The sequence below is a fragment of the Anopheles gambiae genome, chromosome 2, assembly GCF_943734735.2.
Source record: "Anopheles gambiae chromosome 2, idAnoGambNW_F1_1, whole genome shotgun sequence".
NCBI lineage: Eukaryota > Metazoa > Arthropoda > Insecta > Diptera > Culicidae > Anopheles > Anopheles gambiae.
In genome coordinates, this window is record NC_064601.1 from 56263290 (window position 1) to 56279827 (window position 16538).

General features: G+C 42.1%; 4 protein-coding genes across 14 annotated transcripts; 3 read left to right on the plus strand and 1 right to left on the minus strand.

Annotated features, from left to right (window-relative positions):
* Positions 1-2501: 2501 nt before the first annotated feature.
* On the minus strand, positions 2502-4880 carry LOC1275946 (uncharacterized). 2 transcript variants are annotated; one of them, XM_061644284.1, is made up of 3 exons: positions 4380-4880; positions 3429-3752; positions 2502-3346 (listed from the first exon to the last, which is right to left on the minus strand). In XM_061644284.1, exons 2-3 carry the CDS (start codon positions 3643-3645, stop codon positions 2883-2885), a joined length of 681 nt encoding a protein of 226 aa, XP_061500268.1. In that variant the 5' UTR covers positions 3646-3752; positions 4380-4880; the 3' UTR covers positions 2502-2882. The 2 variants fall into 2 exon arrangements, with proteins under 2 accessions (XP_061500268.1, XP_315240.3); XM_315240.4 differs by having other exon boundaries at positions 3429-3747; positions 4380-4739.
* A 30-nt stretch (positions 4881-4910) lies between these two features.
* Positions 4911-7430, plus strand: LOC1275945 (kanadaptin). The gene is made up of 3 exons (XM_315239.6): positions 4911-6217; positions 6299-6435; positions 6521-7430. The coding sequence occupies exons 1-3, from the start codon at positions 5155-5157 to the stop codon at positions 7316-7318; spliced, it is 1998 nt and encodes a 665-aa protein (XP_315239.5). The 5' UTR covers positions 4911-5154; the 3' UTR covers positions 7319-7430.
* Positions 7431-7514: 84 nt separating this feature from the next.
* On the plus strand, positions 7515-11676 carry LOC11175844 (N-alpha-acetyltransferase 80). 8 transcript variants are annotated; one of them, XM_061644268.1, is made up of 8 exons: positions 7515-7696; positions 7836-7937; positions 8027-9592; positions 9669-10221; positions 10283-10392; positions 10462-10644; positions 10721-10978; positions 11056-11676. In XM_061644268.1, the coding sequence occupies exons 3-8, from the start codon at positions 9217-9219 to the stop codon at positions 11643-11645; spliced, it is 2070 nt and encodes a 689-aa protein (XP_061500252.1). In that variant the 5' UTR covers positions 7515-7696; positions 7836-7937; positions 8027-9216; the 3' UTR covers positions 11646-11676. The 8 variants fall into 8 exon arrangements, with proteins under 8 accessions (XP_061500252.1, XP_061500251.1, XP_061500250.1 ...); XM_061644267.1 differs by having other exon boundaries at positions 7517-7696; positions 7868-7937; XM_061644266.1 differs by having other exon boundaries at positions 7519-7744; positions 7868-7937.
* A 377-nt stretch (positions 11677-12053) lies between these two features.
* On the plus strand, positions 12054-13973 carry LOC1275943 (lysosomal acid phosphatase). 3 transcript variants are annotated; one of them, XM_061644272.1, is made up of 4 exons: positions 12054-12315; positions 12388-12656; positions 12745-12987; positions 13052-13973. In XM_061644272.1, the coding sequence occupies exons 2-4, from the start codon at positions 12408-12410 to the stop codon at positions 13736-13738; spliced, it is 1179 nt and encodes a 392-aa protein (XP_061500256.1). In that variant the 5' UTR covers positions 12054-12315; positions 12388-12407; the 3' UTR covers positions 13739-13973. The 3 variants fall into 3 exon arrangements, with proteins under 3 accessions (XP_061500256.1, XP_061500258.1, XP_315237.6); XM_061644274.1 differs by having other exon boundaries at positions 12054-12219; XM_315237.6 differs by having other exon boundaries at positions 12056-12215.
* Positions 13974-16538: the final 2565 nt, after the last annotated feature.

Sequence of the window (16538 nt, forward strand, 5' to 3'; positions counted from 1 at the left end):
TTAACACTCTGGGCGCTGGCATTTTGCATCAGCTTTCTGCAGAGAAAACAGTACAAGATAAGAGAGCGATGAGAGCGTTTCATTGGCTTACGATCGTTCACTCTCTTTCCGATCCTCACATACGATGCCACTTCTGCCATATGCGCTCTCTCTTTCTTCCCGCTGCAATGCGCTCTGCTGAGAGTTGCTGAGAGACCAATCACAGAGAAGAGGAGTGAACAAAGCTGTGATTCCAAAGCGAGCCACACAGCGCCCAGAGTGTTAATTGAAAAAAATATTGACAGGATTTTTAAATTCTCTTTTACTTTGTTATGTTACGTTCATGTTATCTTCATCTATACGACCAACATACTCGGTTATCCCATGCATTTTGTTTGTTAGCACAAACATTAGTGTGATTTACCTTAATGAAAAATGGGAATTTTAAAAGTTTCTTTTACTGTTTTTGTATATTTTATCATAATCATCCATGAAGGATATATTTACTTCTTCTTCTTTTTGGCACAACAACCGGTGTCGGTCAAGCAGCGGCAGATCTAACGGCAGGCGGACTAGGCGGTCGCCTGGGGCCCCGTAGATTGGTAATCTATAGTATGTATAAAACTGGACAGTGTACTAGCTACGAGGTTCCTGCGAAGGACGTTGGAGCCCCGAGGCTGGCGAATCCTGATACCCCTCGCACGCTTAGTGTATGCGACAGTGCGCGTGACACACTGTCGTCCTCTTGGACGTTGACCGGTGGCAGCGCAACTGCACGGCAAGTCCAGGGGTCGGTACGGCTGCCCACAACATTACCATAGCAGGATAGTCAGTCCTACGTATGGCGGCACGTTCGATTAGGGGCTTGAACCCATGACGGGCATGTGGTTAAGTCGTACGAAATGCAAATGAAGTGGAATTAGCGGGTTTCGACTTAATCAAAGTTATTCTAGTTTTGGCGATATTTTGCCGAGTAAACTTGCGGGTATTTCCGAATTATGCTGATACAATGGCCGCCCCCTAATGTCGGACACCTCATATTTTCACCTTTTATCTGATTTTGCGGCACCCTGGACAGTTCTCTAGACCACTTATCGGAAAACTTTCTTCACAAGTCCTTGAGGACACTCTTTAACTATACACGTGCAAAAAACCAGACAAAATATCTTTTAAAATTTCGGAACAATATTCATAAATGTGATAAAAGGTATGAAATTTATGAAGTCCACTGAAATTCGTACAGTCTTCATTTCGTAGCAAAATGAACACGTAATTTGCCAATATTAACTTATATGATGCTAAAATCATTTGATATCCGTTATTATTGCTCCATGGACTATTTTGGGTGGCCAGATATGTTATACATAACCTATGCCAGGCGCTCTATGGTCTTAATCAGCCAAATACCGTGGTTGGAAGGCTCCAATAAAAGTATCATAGTAATTTTGAAGAGAGTTATTGTTTTGCATAATTTTAGAGTTGCTTAAACTTTTAGAAGTATCAGAAATGAAGGAGTAATGGAAATGCACTGCCTTACCTGCCATTCACGACCTAATTGCCTCAATGCCGTTGTTCATTATTTAGATAGAATAATTACTGATTCGAATTGGTTGAACATTCGTGCACGCAGATGGTCACCTGAACTAGTCGATGGACCTTTAATAACTGATATCAAAAAGTTTAAGAACCATATTGGCATGCTGCGTGGTCATTTTGTTATTAAATGAACTGAATTAAATTAAATGAATTAAATAAAAACTGTCTGACTTTCAGTGGACCGCATAAATTTCATACCTGTCTTATTTTTTCCAATCAAGGCATGATTAGTACTAACAGTGTACATATTCAGTTACAGTAAAGTTAATTAAAATATATTAATTGGATTAAGTTAGCTACACTTCCTCTCTTCCCCATCGTTTAAGTCATTTGATTACAGGCTGTATCGCATACTACGCGGACCATACTCGTACGACTTAACAACATGTCCATCATGGGTTCAAGTCCCAAATGGACCGTGCCGCCATACGTAGGATGTGAGGGGTAATCCGAAAGCCATTGAAAGCCAACCCCACAAGTGGTTGGCCTTGACTTAGTTTGCGTAGTGCTTAATCCGCCCCTGATACGGACAGAGGATAATCGCGTAACCGGAAAATCCGTTACGTAGTCCAGCAACCGTGCCGATGTTCATGGAAGGACGTGCTTGAATTTTCGGGTCGCTGGCCAGAGATGGATGGGTAAGAAAACGGCTAGACCACGAGAGCCTGGAAAAAGATATTCGTGCTTTTGAACCTGGAAAAATACGATGCACAAGCTCGTCAACACAGACCTATAATTACGGAGCAAAGTTGTATCATTAACAATACGGAACAGCCATTCCTTGTAAATAAAAAGTTGACTCCTTGTAAAATAGTAGTTGATTCCTTATAAATAAAATAAAATAAAAGAAATAAATTAATCATATTTGTGTCGATACATACGTCCGATTTTGTTACTACATACGACATAAAAGAAACAATTATGTGTTACAAATCCTACAAAATATTTGTTTTTATTTCATAAGCTTGAAGTAGCTATTTTCATGTTAAAAATAATGCTTTCGTTTTCATGGTAAAAGAATTAATGAATTCCTAATAGTATCTTACGCAGATTAAAATCAGGTCAGGCCCGAAATGGTAAAATTAAAACGGTACTGGTGGATATCTACTCTACCCGCAAGTAGCTAAAACTACCACAACTTCACGTGGATTGTGTTCATTTGTCTTTAGTTCATCTTATGGCATGATTTAAAAACCATCCTTATTTTTAGATAATACATTCAAAAATTAATGAATTTGTGAATTTGAGTATTGGTAGAGTAAGTAAAGAGATTGTACGACAATATGTAAACATTCCGCATTGCAATTTTAGTACAACATGATCGCGCCTTGGGTTTTATCATCAGTTGGAGGACTTAGGAACTTTTTCCTTTCCCGTTGTTCCAGACGCGTCGCGACAATCAGTAAAATTAAATTAACCACTACCAACACAATACCCGCCGGAATAAAATAGAAACTGGATCCCAGTACTACCAGCCCGGTACTGTACCAGCTATTGTTACGATCTTCTGCAAGCAGAACGTTGTGGGTGAGGTAGTTGTAGAACTGTACCAGCCAGCAAACAAATGCAATTGTCTGGGAGAAACCGGTGAATAGGTTGCTTACTAGCAGCACCACCATAGTGCCAGTTTTCTTTGATGCCGATGCCGACTTAAGTACAGATGCGATGGCAGTGATCACACCACCCAGAATGCCGAAACCTGTGCCAAGTGCAGCGCCTAACCAAAGCCAATAACTCATAACGTCTGGTTCGTTGCGGATCATTGCCGGAACTGGAAAGTGAAAAAATATGCTTATTATATCAATACTTGTGTTTGATAAGCAGCAAAGCTGTAGAGACTCCTCTTTACTTACCATCGATTTTATGGTCCCTTAAACCAAACCCAACGTTCAGCCGCCGATGCCCAGAAAACAGGCCAAAATTGACCTGCCCGTTTGATTCATTATAATTTCGCCGCTTTGCATTTCCTTGTATCCAATTGTTGGTCGTGAGGCTGGCCACTAATAATCCAACGATCAGGCAGCTGGTGAAAAAAGTCACAAACACAATGCTGCGTGTTTTGAGGCTCATGGTTTCAAGATTGATGTTCGTTTAGCACTTTTCAAACGTTATTTTTTTTTACACGTCGTCACTTGTCTTTACAAGCAGCAAAATGAGCGTAGAACATATACGCTGTGCTTTAATAAAATAAAGATAAAGAAATTGATGTAACTTACTTTGAAAAAAAAAGGTAAAAATGTTAAGGTACGCGTATATCAAGTAAAAGCTACAATGCTGCAAGATGCTCAAAGAAGCACGTCCCAACACCGGCATTGTTTTTTTTATTTAAACCTTGTCACTCATACCCTATTATGCTACTCAACATTTTTGCACGATGGATGTAAAATATTTTAAAAGTTCAATCTAGTAGCCTTCGCATAAGGTTTTTTTTTAATCTCTACATAAGAGAAGAGTTCCTTAGCATATACCTATTAAAATGGGTTTAAAGCGTACTATTGACATTATATACACGCAAGACAAAAATACAAGGCAGCGGCTACGATCAATCAACGTTGGAAAGTATGAATAAGTAAAACGCCCTGTCGTGAATCTTTTCTTCTTATTTCGTATGTATCACAAAGACGTCCGGCAAGAAAAATGGTGATGACATGTTTCGAGGCCTATTCGATGGTATTGTAGAAGCCACCATGGATAACTTTTGCTGCATGATCGATACAGTTGGGATAATAGGCTAAGGCTTAGTAAAAGGGCATTAACAAGCAGCATAACAACACATTGCTTTGTAAACAAAACTAAACACTTACACATTTAGACTGGCGCTCACGGTTGGAAAGTTTCTTTGGGTATGGTTGGCAGTAACAGGATGGAGCTACAACATTTCTAAAACAATAAACCTCTGCCAAAAACGTAACACCATTGCCCTGTTGTTCTTTCGGTTCCACTAATATCGTTTGATGGTATTGGCAACTGCAGTCCTTTTGGTGATCAAATAGGCGTGATTATACATACTATGGTGGCAGTGCTTGGATCTGTTAATAGCACATTTATGAGAATTTCTATCATTCGATCGATAGTTTCACTTTTTACCCCGCTGCTAACACACACTCTTGCTTGAATGAAGACCCTACCTCAGCAAACTGTCGCACGATCGTTGCTCGCACAGTGTTATTTTAGTGGACAACGCAATATTGCTTTATGTGAGTGTGTTTTTGTTTTGTGTGTACAAAAGCATCATTAAGGTTAGTTTTAGAAAAAGAAAATATTTCTCGTGATTAATTAAATTAGCCGATTGGTTATTCGAATGTTTTATTTTATTTTTTATTATTTCAGTTCTGTACCAAATGGATCTCGGCCGCTATGCTTGAAAACGTCATCGCACTGTCAGTGATTTCACTGTCAACTGTCAGTGTTGAATTTTCAACTGGTAACAAACGGATGGTGGGTTGTTTTCTTATTACGGCGTATTGTTTTCCGGAGAAGCTAGCGCAGTCTAATTGATTGGCCTAACTCCTAGCTGTATCTACAAACATAGTATATTTCCTTTGCCGGACACATTGCAGTGCGAAACAAAGCCAGGATATGACGGAAAAGGCGGATTTCAAGATACCCAACGTAGATCCGAAGGTTTTAACCAAGCTGCGGAAGTCTGGTCTACCAGCGTCTGTTTCAAAGGCGGACATCGCTGTACCGACAGGAACGGAACCAAACATCGCCGAGCAGTTTGAGCAGAATAATGTCGAGATTCCTCCGATACCTTATAAGGAACCGTCCTGGTCCCGTAAATGTGACCCATCTCAGGAATACAGCTTCGAGGTGGAGAAAAACGGAGTCATTGTTGACAAGATAAAACAACTGCAAAGCAAACCGTTCTGGCTGTTTGGTCGTTTGCCCAACTGCGATATCAATATGGCACATCCGACGATCTCACGCTATCACGCTATATTCCAGTACCGTGCACCACCTGCACAGGAACAGGATGAAGAGGCTTCGACCCATCGTGCACATGCAACCAACGAACCGGGATGGTATCTGTACGATCTTAACAGTACGCACGGTACGTTTTTAAACAAACAACAGATACCGCCTCGCACGTACGTTCTTGTCCGCGTCGGCTACATGATAAAGCTGGGTTCGAGCTCGCGGACTTACATCTTTCAAGGACCCTCCGACGATGGCGAGCTCGGTCTAACAATCACGGAAATGCGCGAACACATTAAGAAGCGAAAGGAAATGTGCAAAGAGATAAACGAGATCACCCGAAAGGAACAGGAACGCATTGAAAAGTTGCAACAGGAACAGCAGGGGATTACATGGGGTATGGCGGAAGATGCGGACGAAGAGACGGACCTTACCGAGAATCCGTACGCTACATCCAACAACGAGGAACTGTTTCTGGACGATCCGAAGAAAACTTTGCGCGGATACTTCGAGCGCGAGGGCCACGAGCTGGAGTATAAAGTCGAAGAACTGTCGTCGGGCACGTACTGTTGCAAAGTGGAGCTGCCGATCGACGATGCCGACGGGCGTCCCATCGTAGCCGAAGCGACAAATAAAGGCAAGAAAAAGGAGGTGGTCGTGCAGTGTGCATTGGAAGCCTGTCGTATACTAGATCGGCAGGGATTGCTGCGTCAAGCTAACCATGGTAAGTGTAGTTTTAAATCCACAAGCTCGATTATATCCACGACTTCCAAGCCGTACTAACACTTGCATCCTTTAATACCAGAGCCGCGACGACGATTCCAAAAACAATCGGATTCGGACGATGACGACGATTTTCTTGACCGGACGGGCGCAGTCGAAAAACGACGGCAGCGTAAAGAAGCTGCCAAAAATCCACAAACGCACACATACGCTGATTTGGTAAGTGCATCTGTGGATTAATTAAAATATTGTTCACCAAAATGCCTAACCGATTCCATCACAAATCGCACTCCCCTTTTTTCAGATTCACAAAGAGGCACAAATCCTCGAACGTTTGGAGACGAATGAATCGAAGATACAAAACGCGCGGCTCATCAAACAGGAAACGCATCTGCCAGAGAATGCCGATGATGTGGACAAATTTTTGGATAACCTGACTAAAGACAAAGTAATAGACAAGTTCGAGGTTCGGCGTTTGCGCATGGAGCAAGTGCAGCTGAATGAAGAGCTTGCCCAGGTGAAGAAACTCATACAAATAACCAAACCTGTCGATATCGATAAGATTGGATTGGTCAAACAGGGAACGTCGGGTGACAAACGTCCAATGTTGCCACTATATGGTAAGCGCAATAAGCTTCGAAACACTTTTGGCATCCGCGAATCTAGCATAAAAGCGGAGAAAGATGATGATGCGGATGCAGGGGAATGTTCCACTTCCATAGCAAAGGAAACAAAATCGATTCAAAAGACAGCTCCGAATAGTGAAGACATTCCCTCCGGAAGCAAGTCCGTTTCGCGGGGAGAAGTGCCAGGTGGACCGAGCAACTATAAAAATGAACGGAAACGGTCATCTTTGGTAGCGCAAGCTGACGAACCAAGTAAAGCAGATACTATAACCGACAGCACTTCTGCCGGCGAGAGCAGTAGTAGCAATAAGAAGAAACGACCGAGACAACGGATCCGAGATGGTAAATTTCGCGAAAACGTCGATTTTGACGATGCTGTCGAACTAGCGAGCGATGATAAAAATGTCGAGTGGGTGCCACCGTCGGGCCAGACTGGTGATGGCCGAACTTCACTGAATGAAAAGTTTGGATACTAGTATGAATGTTTCCATACTAAAGGATAATTCGTTTAAATGCGTATGCGTATTAGTTGCTTATGTGCTCAAGTGACAGTCAATAAAAAAGTACAATGAATTTCAGCAGCACAAAGTAAGAGTTTGAAATGACTCATTCCTTTCTTAAAGCTCAGCTGCAAAAGCTTTTTTTTTTTAATTTAGATTTTTACATTTGTTCCAGATGAGTTAAAATATCCAGATTATTTCATATATCCATGTAGCCTTTCACCCGCGCCGCGATTTGACATTTCATAACTGGCTGGTGGTTTGTTTTGTTATGAATGTTGTTCTTTTCTTTGCTTCATTTTCATACGCAAACCGCATTGAGTAGAAGAGATCAATGTCGAGAATAACAGAGAAGTGAGTTTATTCCGGAACAAAACCCAACTCTCCTGCTGCCTACTGATGGTACTATTTAGAGCTTTGCTTCGATATTATTGGGTAATAATTTTAGACATCATTATCAATATTAATCCGCAGACTACGTACACCGTCTCAGGGTGGTGTGCGTGTGCGTACAATTATTTTTAGCACCATATGAATCTGTGATGTAGCCTCGTTCGGACACCCTGAAATCCCGTCCCGTTACAAAAAAAAGCAAGTAAGTTACCGTTTCCCTTTCCTGCGATGTGTCCGGTAGCTCCCGACATGAGTTGGCGTAACCTTGACATACTTCTGCTTGTTCTCCAGCTACTGTACGATTGAAGTTGAGTCGCAGGCATGACGCTACCACCTCCTCAACCTGTAATAAGCGAACCGTACAAAGTGGTTCCGATCCACAAACACCGTGAGCTGATGGACCAGTGTATAGCACTAATAAATTCGGAATGGCCTCGATCATACACCGCCCGGCTGTGGAGTTTGGAATCATCGAAGGAAACACTACCGACCAGCTTCGTGCTGACGACGACGGACATAAAAGATGAAACCATCGTGCTAGCTCATGCCAAACTCTCTCCCATTCCTGCGGATCGGGAGGCTGTGTTTGTGGAAAGCGTAGTGGTTACCCGGGAGCGGCGTGGCCAAGGAATTGGGAGACTGTTGATGCAAGAAGTGGAAAAGCATTGCTTCCACAAGCTGCATCTTAAGAAAATTTACCTTTCCACGATTGACCAGCAAGCATTTTACGCGAAACTTGGATACAAACTATGCAGTGCAATTAACATTTTCGGGTCACGTCCCACGCTTAACAAGAGCACCAAGAAAATATGGATGTTCAAGAGTGCGGATAGTTAGAGCTACTTAAAGACGGGTACTAGGAACACAATTGTATTTATTCTCGTATGTTGATAAGTGCTTAGCCTGCAGTAAGTCTGGTATTGTACTGCTGGGCCTTTGTATAGATTAAAGATGCTATTTATTTAGATAAAATTCAACAGTATAGAAACCATTTGACTCCGTGAAACAGTCTCTCGTGGTTCGCAGCGAGCCGTATCATGTTTTGGCGGTTCGAAAGGTGTGATAAAAATAGGTACTCGAATAACTCCCATCATCACGGTGTGTACAGGGCTGTTTCACAAAGCTAATACCAACCGTACGGTAACATATGGTTTATGTTGCGATATGTTTTTTTAGGATCAATCATGGCTGAATTCATTTCTAAAGTTTATCCTAAAACCACATTACATATACGTTTTGATTTGGAGCAATAGATTCAACAGATTAACGTTTTGATGAAAGAAATGTGTATGTTTTCTGACGAACCCTGCTCGCCGGGCTGGACAGGGTTGGCTGATTATGTTTCACAACTAATGACAGTTCATAAATAATGGACGACACGAACACTTTGTTTTCTTGTTATCGTGCATCGTTCTCATCCGTTATTTCGCTGTAGTGTACTAGTGTTGTGCTTATTGGTCGTAAAAAAAACTGTATTAAATATGGCGTTCAAAATAGAGACTTCAAATCAGGATACAACTTTTTGGTATGAATTCATCGAACTTTACCGCAATCTCCCCATACTGTGGTCAGACGCACATGAAAACAAACCAAAACATCTTCGTGATCGTGCGCTTAATATACTGCTACGAAAATATCGAGAAACAGATGCCGCAGCAGGGGTTAGGGAAATTAAACAACTTTTAAAAGATCTTCGCTTAGCTTACCGAACCGAACTGAAGCTAGCTTTGGAGCACACATATGCCACTGGCAATAGTTTGAGCAACTACCGATCGGCTCTGTGGTACTTTGAAGCGTTAAGTTTTTTGGAATCGAAAGAACTGCGCACTTTAAAATTGCATTCCGGTTTAACTGGAGGTATGTCATTATAATAACCACTAAAAAATAGTTGCTAAAAGCAAAATTACTCATGTAACTATCTGCATTTTTACAGACAATTCTGGCATCGTAATAGATACATCTTTTAGCACCATTGATGATAGTTTTTCGTGTATCAATAATTATGATGATGAGATCGTTCTCTATTGCAAGTCGCTCGTACCCGCGCTGAAACGTTTACCGCCCCAGCAGTTGATGTACGCAAAATATCACATCGACAATGTTGTGAAATGGGGCCGCATTGGTATCCTAACCTATGACCGGCCGCACATCGATGCGGATGGATCTAAAAAATCGTCTGGTGCTGTAAATGTTGAAAACTCTACCGAGGTGTTGACAACACAAAACGATATTTCAGTTCCCCCGAAACGCCTCAAAGTTGATCAACACAACAGCGATGATGCTAACCATGCTACCACTTCCTTGGCTTATGATATGTGCAAACACATATCAATGCCGTCTGAAGAGTGTTTAGTTGTGGTAGATGTGTCAGAAAATGATATCGAACAATTTAAACTAGCTTCCGTCGACAATGAATTCGATAATCTATCTTTCGAAACCAGCTCTCCGACATATGCTCGACCTGATGGGACTTCGGATTCGGATAGGTGAGCTACGCTTTGGGCTAATGTTGAATAACGCTAATTAAGAACGAAAATCTATTTGCAGGATCATACATTTGGAAATCTCCCATTCGGACTTGGAAGATGGTGCAGATCCATACGAAACGGCAGATCCACACGAAACGGCAGATCCACATGAGACGACATTGAAAACTGGTAATCATTGTTTTTAATAGTTTCATAGTTATTGTATGACCTTTACGGTATCAACATGTTCATCCATAGCGGAACCAGTGCTGGAACTAACTCTTCGCAGACAGTGTACGATGCACTTTTCACACTACATACGAAACGTGGTGCCAAAATACAGTGACGAAGAGTTTTTACGACAATTTCGAATTGGACGTAAAGCTGTCCAGATGATCTGCAACCATTTAGAAACAACTTCGGCGTACAAGAAATTAAGAGGTTTGCCATACTTGCCATGCGGTTGGAGGTTTGTTTCGACATGTAATATATTCGTTCTTTGTGTGATTATTTCCAGGACATGGCGGGTACGAAGCTATTAGTCCGCAAACGCACGTGTTATCGTTTCTGTGGTTTCTTGGGCACGATAAAACGTCCTATCGGGATGTAGCAACTCAGTTTAATCTATCCGTAAGCTGTTTGCATAGTGTTATCTGCAGAGTAGCGGATGCTATTTTGAGTATGAAACACATCCTGATGATACCACTGTCTGAAGCGAGGAAAACAGCATCGGACATTGCGTTTTCCAAGAAATGTAATTTTTCTGGCGTAATTGGTGAGTATTTATGAATTTCTATTGTTTTGCACTGTGCAGCGTGATCGATCTACATAAGCTTTACTCTCGATCGGCAGGATGCGTTGGTGGAACACAAATCAAGATTGATAAACCGAGAGAAAACCCAGAGAGGTATCTACTTACAAAGGGGCACTATTCCATTCAGCTGCAAGCAATTATTGATGAAAACTTACGTTTCGTTGATGTTTTCGTGGAATATCCCGATGAGCCGGAACTGCTGGAAACGGTCAAACGCATATGTGGCAATAGGTATTGCTTGCTTGGCAACGCTTCATATCCCTGCTTGAACCAGTTGTTGGTGCCCTATCCTGTCGACGAAGTGTTGCTTACCCAAGCGCAGAAAACTTACAACGACCACCTGCAGACGGTCACTAGTCAATGTAACCAAATATTCGCCCATCTCAAGACACGTTTCCGCCGGCTGCATCACCTCAAGGGACGACATCTATCTCGGATGGTGGACTTGATCAAAGTGTGCTGCATACTGCACAACCTGGCTTCGGTAGCAGAGTTGAAACAGCTGGAAGGGGATATGAACCAACTTCCTCCCGAGCCTATCTTTACTTACATCTCCGAAACCCGAGCTCATGTAGACATTGTGCATGGTCAGCAGAAGAGAGATAAAATTTGTGCTAAATATCTATAAACCGTTTGTAAAGAATCGTTATACTACCACTTCACGGAATGCTTCCATGTTCACGTTCAATTACAGAGAGAAAATCACAATTTTAATTGGTTCTCGGCTGTATACACGCACATCATGCAACGATGTCTGACCGATTGTTCGCCATTGTGATCAACTGTAGGTAAAAATTAGGACAGCATTAGTTTAGGCTAATGAACCCACGCGTTTTTTAAGTGTTATAAGTTATAAGTGGTTTTTTATTTTATTTTTTTATTTCTTTTATGCTAGAATATTCAAAATCTTTTTTTCTTGAATAAGTTATTTTTTAAGCTGATTCAAAAGGTTGGTCATTTTACATATAGCATACTTTCAGGCGTTTTGTAATACTGGCGAGTGTTGTTCTTTCATTTTACCCAAAATTCAATAGTAGGCGCATTGTGCAACATCGTGTTGTCTTTGTGTTGGTGTGCTCCTGTCATCGTATTTGGTTTGTTTATGTTCTATCAGTCTGTGCTCTGTTGTCTGTGCGCCATTGCGTGCCACTGATTTAGTCGATTTAGTTTTAACGCAAATTAGCTGAATTTCTTATAAGTAGGTAACAAACAGCTGAATAAGTTAATTGTTAACTGCTGTTTCGTGAAAGCATCGCTCTCGCGTTACACAAAATCTATCCCTTCCGTAAACGCATTATGTAAAGATTGAAGTATTGTGGAGAGAGGGAGAGATAATAATAGAATTATTGTCTTACCACCGCATTCAACAGGTGCGGGAATCGAAGCAACAATGGGCACTGATTGCATGCAGCCGGGCAAACGGGGCCTCACGGTGTCGGTTGTTGTTTTAGGCGGTGCCTGCTTAACGGTAATGCTGGCCTATTTGGCGTTCGGGGACAGCACTGATGAATCCGGCCTGCGTACGCTTCGTATGGTGAGCATCATCTTTCGCCATGGTGATCGTTCGCCCACTGAATTCTATCCAAACGATCCGCATCGAAATCATCACTGGACTGGAGGATTGGGTGCTCTCTCTGAGGTACGCTGGAGGTTGCGATCGCCTGTTATTATTAACCGTTCGTATCATGTGACCGAAGAATCGCATTTCGCTGTTGTATAATTCGCAGAAAGGATCTCAGCAAATGTATCAACTAGGCAAACTGCTGCGCCCACGATACTATCGGCTGCTTCCACCGAACGGGCTGTACTCCAAGGAGCACATGACGATCGTCAGTAGCTACGCGGAACGATGTATCATGAGCGCTCAAAGCTTTATCGCTGGATTTCTTCCCCCGCTGGAAAATACTAATCCCCTGCCCATTCCATGGCAACCTGCAGCTGTAAATGTATTGCCACGGGATCGTGACACGGTAAGCATGATGTCATTTATGCACAATGGGTTTCGTCTCTTAATTGCGCCTTCGCTGGACACAGATTTTAGCTCAAAAGCAACCCTGCCCAAGGTACGAACAATCGAAACAACGTCTTGTAGCCTATCCTCCGAAAGATATAAGAGAATTGTACGAAAAGAATGCTGCGCTGTTTCGCACGCTAAGCCAAGGAACTGGACAAAACGTCAGTACCATACTCGATGTGGAGCTGCTGTACAACACATTGGAGATAGAGAAATCGGCTGGGCTGGAATTGCCGGACTGGACGGAAGGTATTTTTCCGCAGAAGATGCTACCCATTGCTGAGCGCAGCTTGGCACTGATAACCGAACTGCCGCTGATGAAAAAAATCAAGGGCGGTGCGATCGTGGCCGAGTTGCTGGATAATGCCATTCGCCGACGATCGGGAATACTGATACCCGAGCGGAACATTTTCATCTATTCGGGCCACGACGTGACGCTGGTAAACTTCATGCGCGCCTTAAACATCATCGACCAGACGACGGGTAAACCAGACTTTTCGGCAGCGATCGTATTCGAGCTGCACCATAGCATTACGTTTGATGACGATTTTGAGGTGAAAATCGTTTACTTCTTCAACAGTGACGATAAGTACCCGAAGGAGATAGAAATACCCAACTGTGAAAGTCCTTGCTCTTTGACCAAGTTTGAACAGGTGATGGAGACGGTGCGTCTCAGGAACTACGATGAAACTTGTCAGCTAGTTTGAAGGCTTTGTTTGGGTGGTATGTGCCTCCATTTGGCACGATATATTGCCACATACCTCACTCGTTACACTTTGATATTTGTAAGAGTCTCGTGAATAATGTTAGCTTAAAAGCACACTTTGCCAAATGCCAAAAAGACAATCTCATTGAAAACAAATTCGAACAGTCTTCGTTACTTAATTCTTTGTTATTTGTGTACTATCGTTATTGAAATACAAGTGTTACTAAAATGTTAAATTTGTTCATCCGTAAACCAAAAGCTAGATTCGCTTTAGTGTATCTTTAAGTCAGTGGTCGGTCAGAAGTAAGTATAGTTCGCTTTACAGTAACTGGAAACTTAAAGCTATACTATAAATTATCAAGCTATGGAAAGAAGTCTTCAAAGTTATTAGATACATAGCGGGAATGTATTAGTAATATATAATGCGGATTGCCGTCATGGATCTACCCCGATGCCTACGCTAATATAACAAATCCAATTCCAGTTCCAATCCGGAAAAAAGCTCCTAAAGGATCTGAACAACTCCGGATATAATTCCGAATGATATTTTGAATAGCCTGAAGTGCATGACATGAGATATGAATTTGCTTATAATTCAACGCTGTGTTAAAAGTGTACTGTTGGAGAGTAAATAACACCACTCAATGGCAAGTGTTGTGATAACAGATAACAGAGAAATAAATACCACGGGTTCGTCGTTTATTTACAACTAGGTCAGGTGAAGTAAAAGTTATAATTAGAGGAGCGTCAAATGGCAACATTTTTGCAAGTATTTTTGTACCACCTCAACTCAGTAGAAGTAAGGACATTGCTCTAAAATGAAGTTGTATATGAATACTGTGATTCACAACATCCTTCAATCACAGTAATACAGAACGGAAGATATTTTGTGCTAATAATGGCTGGTAGTGGGAGATTCCGAATGGGTGGGTTCAGTCACGGGTTCAACCCCCGTATGGACCGTGTCTCCATACGTAGGACTGACTATCCTGAGTAGTGGTACAGGCAGGCCTTGGCCGACAACGGTTATTGTGACAAAGAAGAAGAAGAAGTTATGTTTCTTCCTTTTTTTAGTGTTCAGCCAAAGAATTTCACAATTGTGCAAAAGGGTCAGGGTCAAGAATCAGTCAATCTTGACTGAGTACATTCATGGGGGGAGGGGAGGGGGAAGCTGCAAAAAGGTTGAGAATAGTGTTGGGCATTGTGCGCGAGTGCGCACTGTGCGCACAGCACACCTCAATGTGCGCACTGCACAACACACTTTGTACTGTGCGAGCACACTCCGCACTTTTCGCACACTTCGCACAGTGCGCGCACTTTTCGCACAGTGCGCGCACTTTTCGCACAGTGCGCGCACTTTTCGCATAGTGCGCGCACTTTTCGCACACTCCGCGCTCTCTCTCTCTCTCTCTCTCTCTCTCTCTCTCTCTCTCTCTCTCTCTCTCTCTCTCTCTCTCTCTCTCTCTCTCTCTCTCTCTAATGATATGTCATTGGTTGCTTTGTGTACGTTCGACATACATTTGACAATGTTGTTTTGAGATTTTACGAATTTGAAATGAAGCTTACAGTTGAAGCTTGAGTCAGTTAGAGAAACCCCGCATTTTACAACCTGGTGAGAACCTGTACGACAAAAGGCGGTTTGTCAAAATATGCTCAGTATTACACCACCTGACTTCCTATAATATGGTACGAAGTGTGCTCTCACAGTGCAAAGTGAAGCAAGCGAAGCTTCCACTGTGCGAAGTGCGGAGTGTGCTCGCAATGTGCGAAGTGTGCGAAAATTCGGGACTGTACTCGCACTGTGCGAAGTATGCGAAAAGTCCGAACTGTGCTCGCACTGTGCGAAAAGTGCGCGCACTTTGCGAAGTGTGCGAAAAGTGCGCGCACTTTGCGAAGTGTGCGAAAAGTGCGGAGTGCGCGCACAATGCGGAGTGCGCGCACAGTGCGTAGAGCGCGCACAGTGCGTAGAGCACGCACAGTGCGAAATGTGCACCGCACACTGAGATGTGCGTGCGTGTGCGCACAGCACACCTAATTGTGCTCTTTTACCCAACACTAGTTGAGAACCACTGAATGGAGAATGGACAGGCTATTTACAGTCATACTATGTTCAATTACCTACCCCTTTTGGAACAAATGTGCAGACATGCGGACTTTGAAATGGTTGGGAGTTTGCTTACCCTTCGTTTCTATGACCACAAATACACCCTCATCTTTATGATCACCTACCCGGGTAGGTAATACATTTTATAAGGGAATTTGTATATTTATTGGTCAAAAAATGTCTTATTAAACTTATTCTATGCAGCTATAATAACAACACTTGTTTTCATGTTATAAATTTATGAAGTATGGCTTTTAGTTACATAAATTGAATGCATAGCAATTAGTTCAACTGACACTAATACGCCGCCATGTCTTCCCGACTGTCGGGGCAATCATTTATTCTATGTGACTTTAGAAGAAAATTAAGAGCTAAAAAACTTTTGGAATAGATTCTATAAATATAACTACATGCATTGCTATACATATCATTACAAAATTAGCGACTAATTCAAACCAAAATCCTTTATTGTATGTATTACCTACACGGGTAGGTGGTTATAGAAGTAAGGGGTAAAAGTTGATTTTATTTTTTAAAGTACATTTAAAAAAATTGAGAAATTCTGAATTTTTTACCACTCTTTTAAAACATGTTTCTCTAGGCATTCTTATTTTTTTTGGATCGATTCGATAACCCAGTAAAAAGTTATAATAAAAAGAATAAGCAAAACATACCCGGGTAGGTGGTTATAGAAATG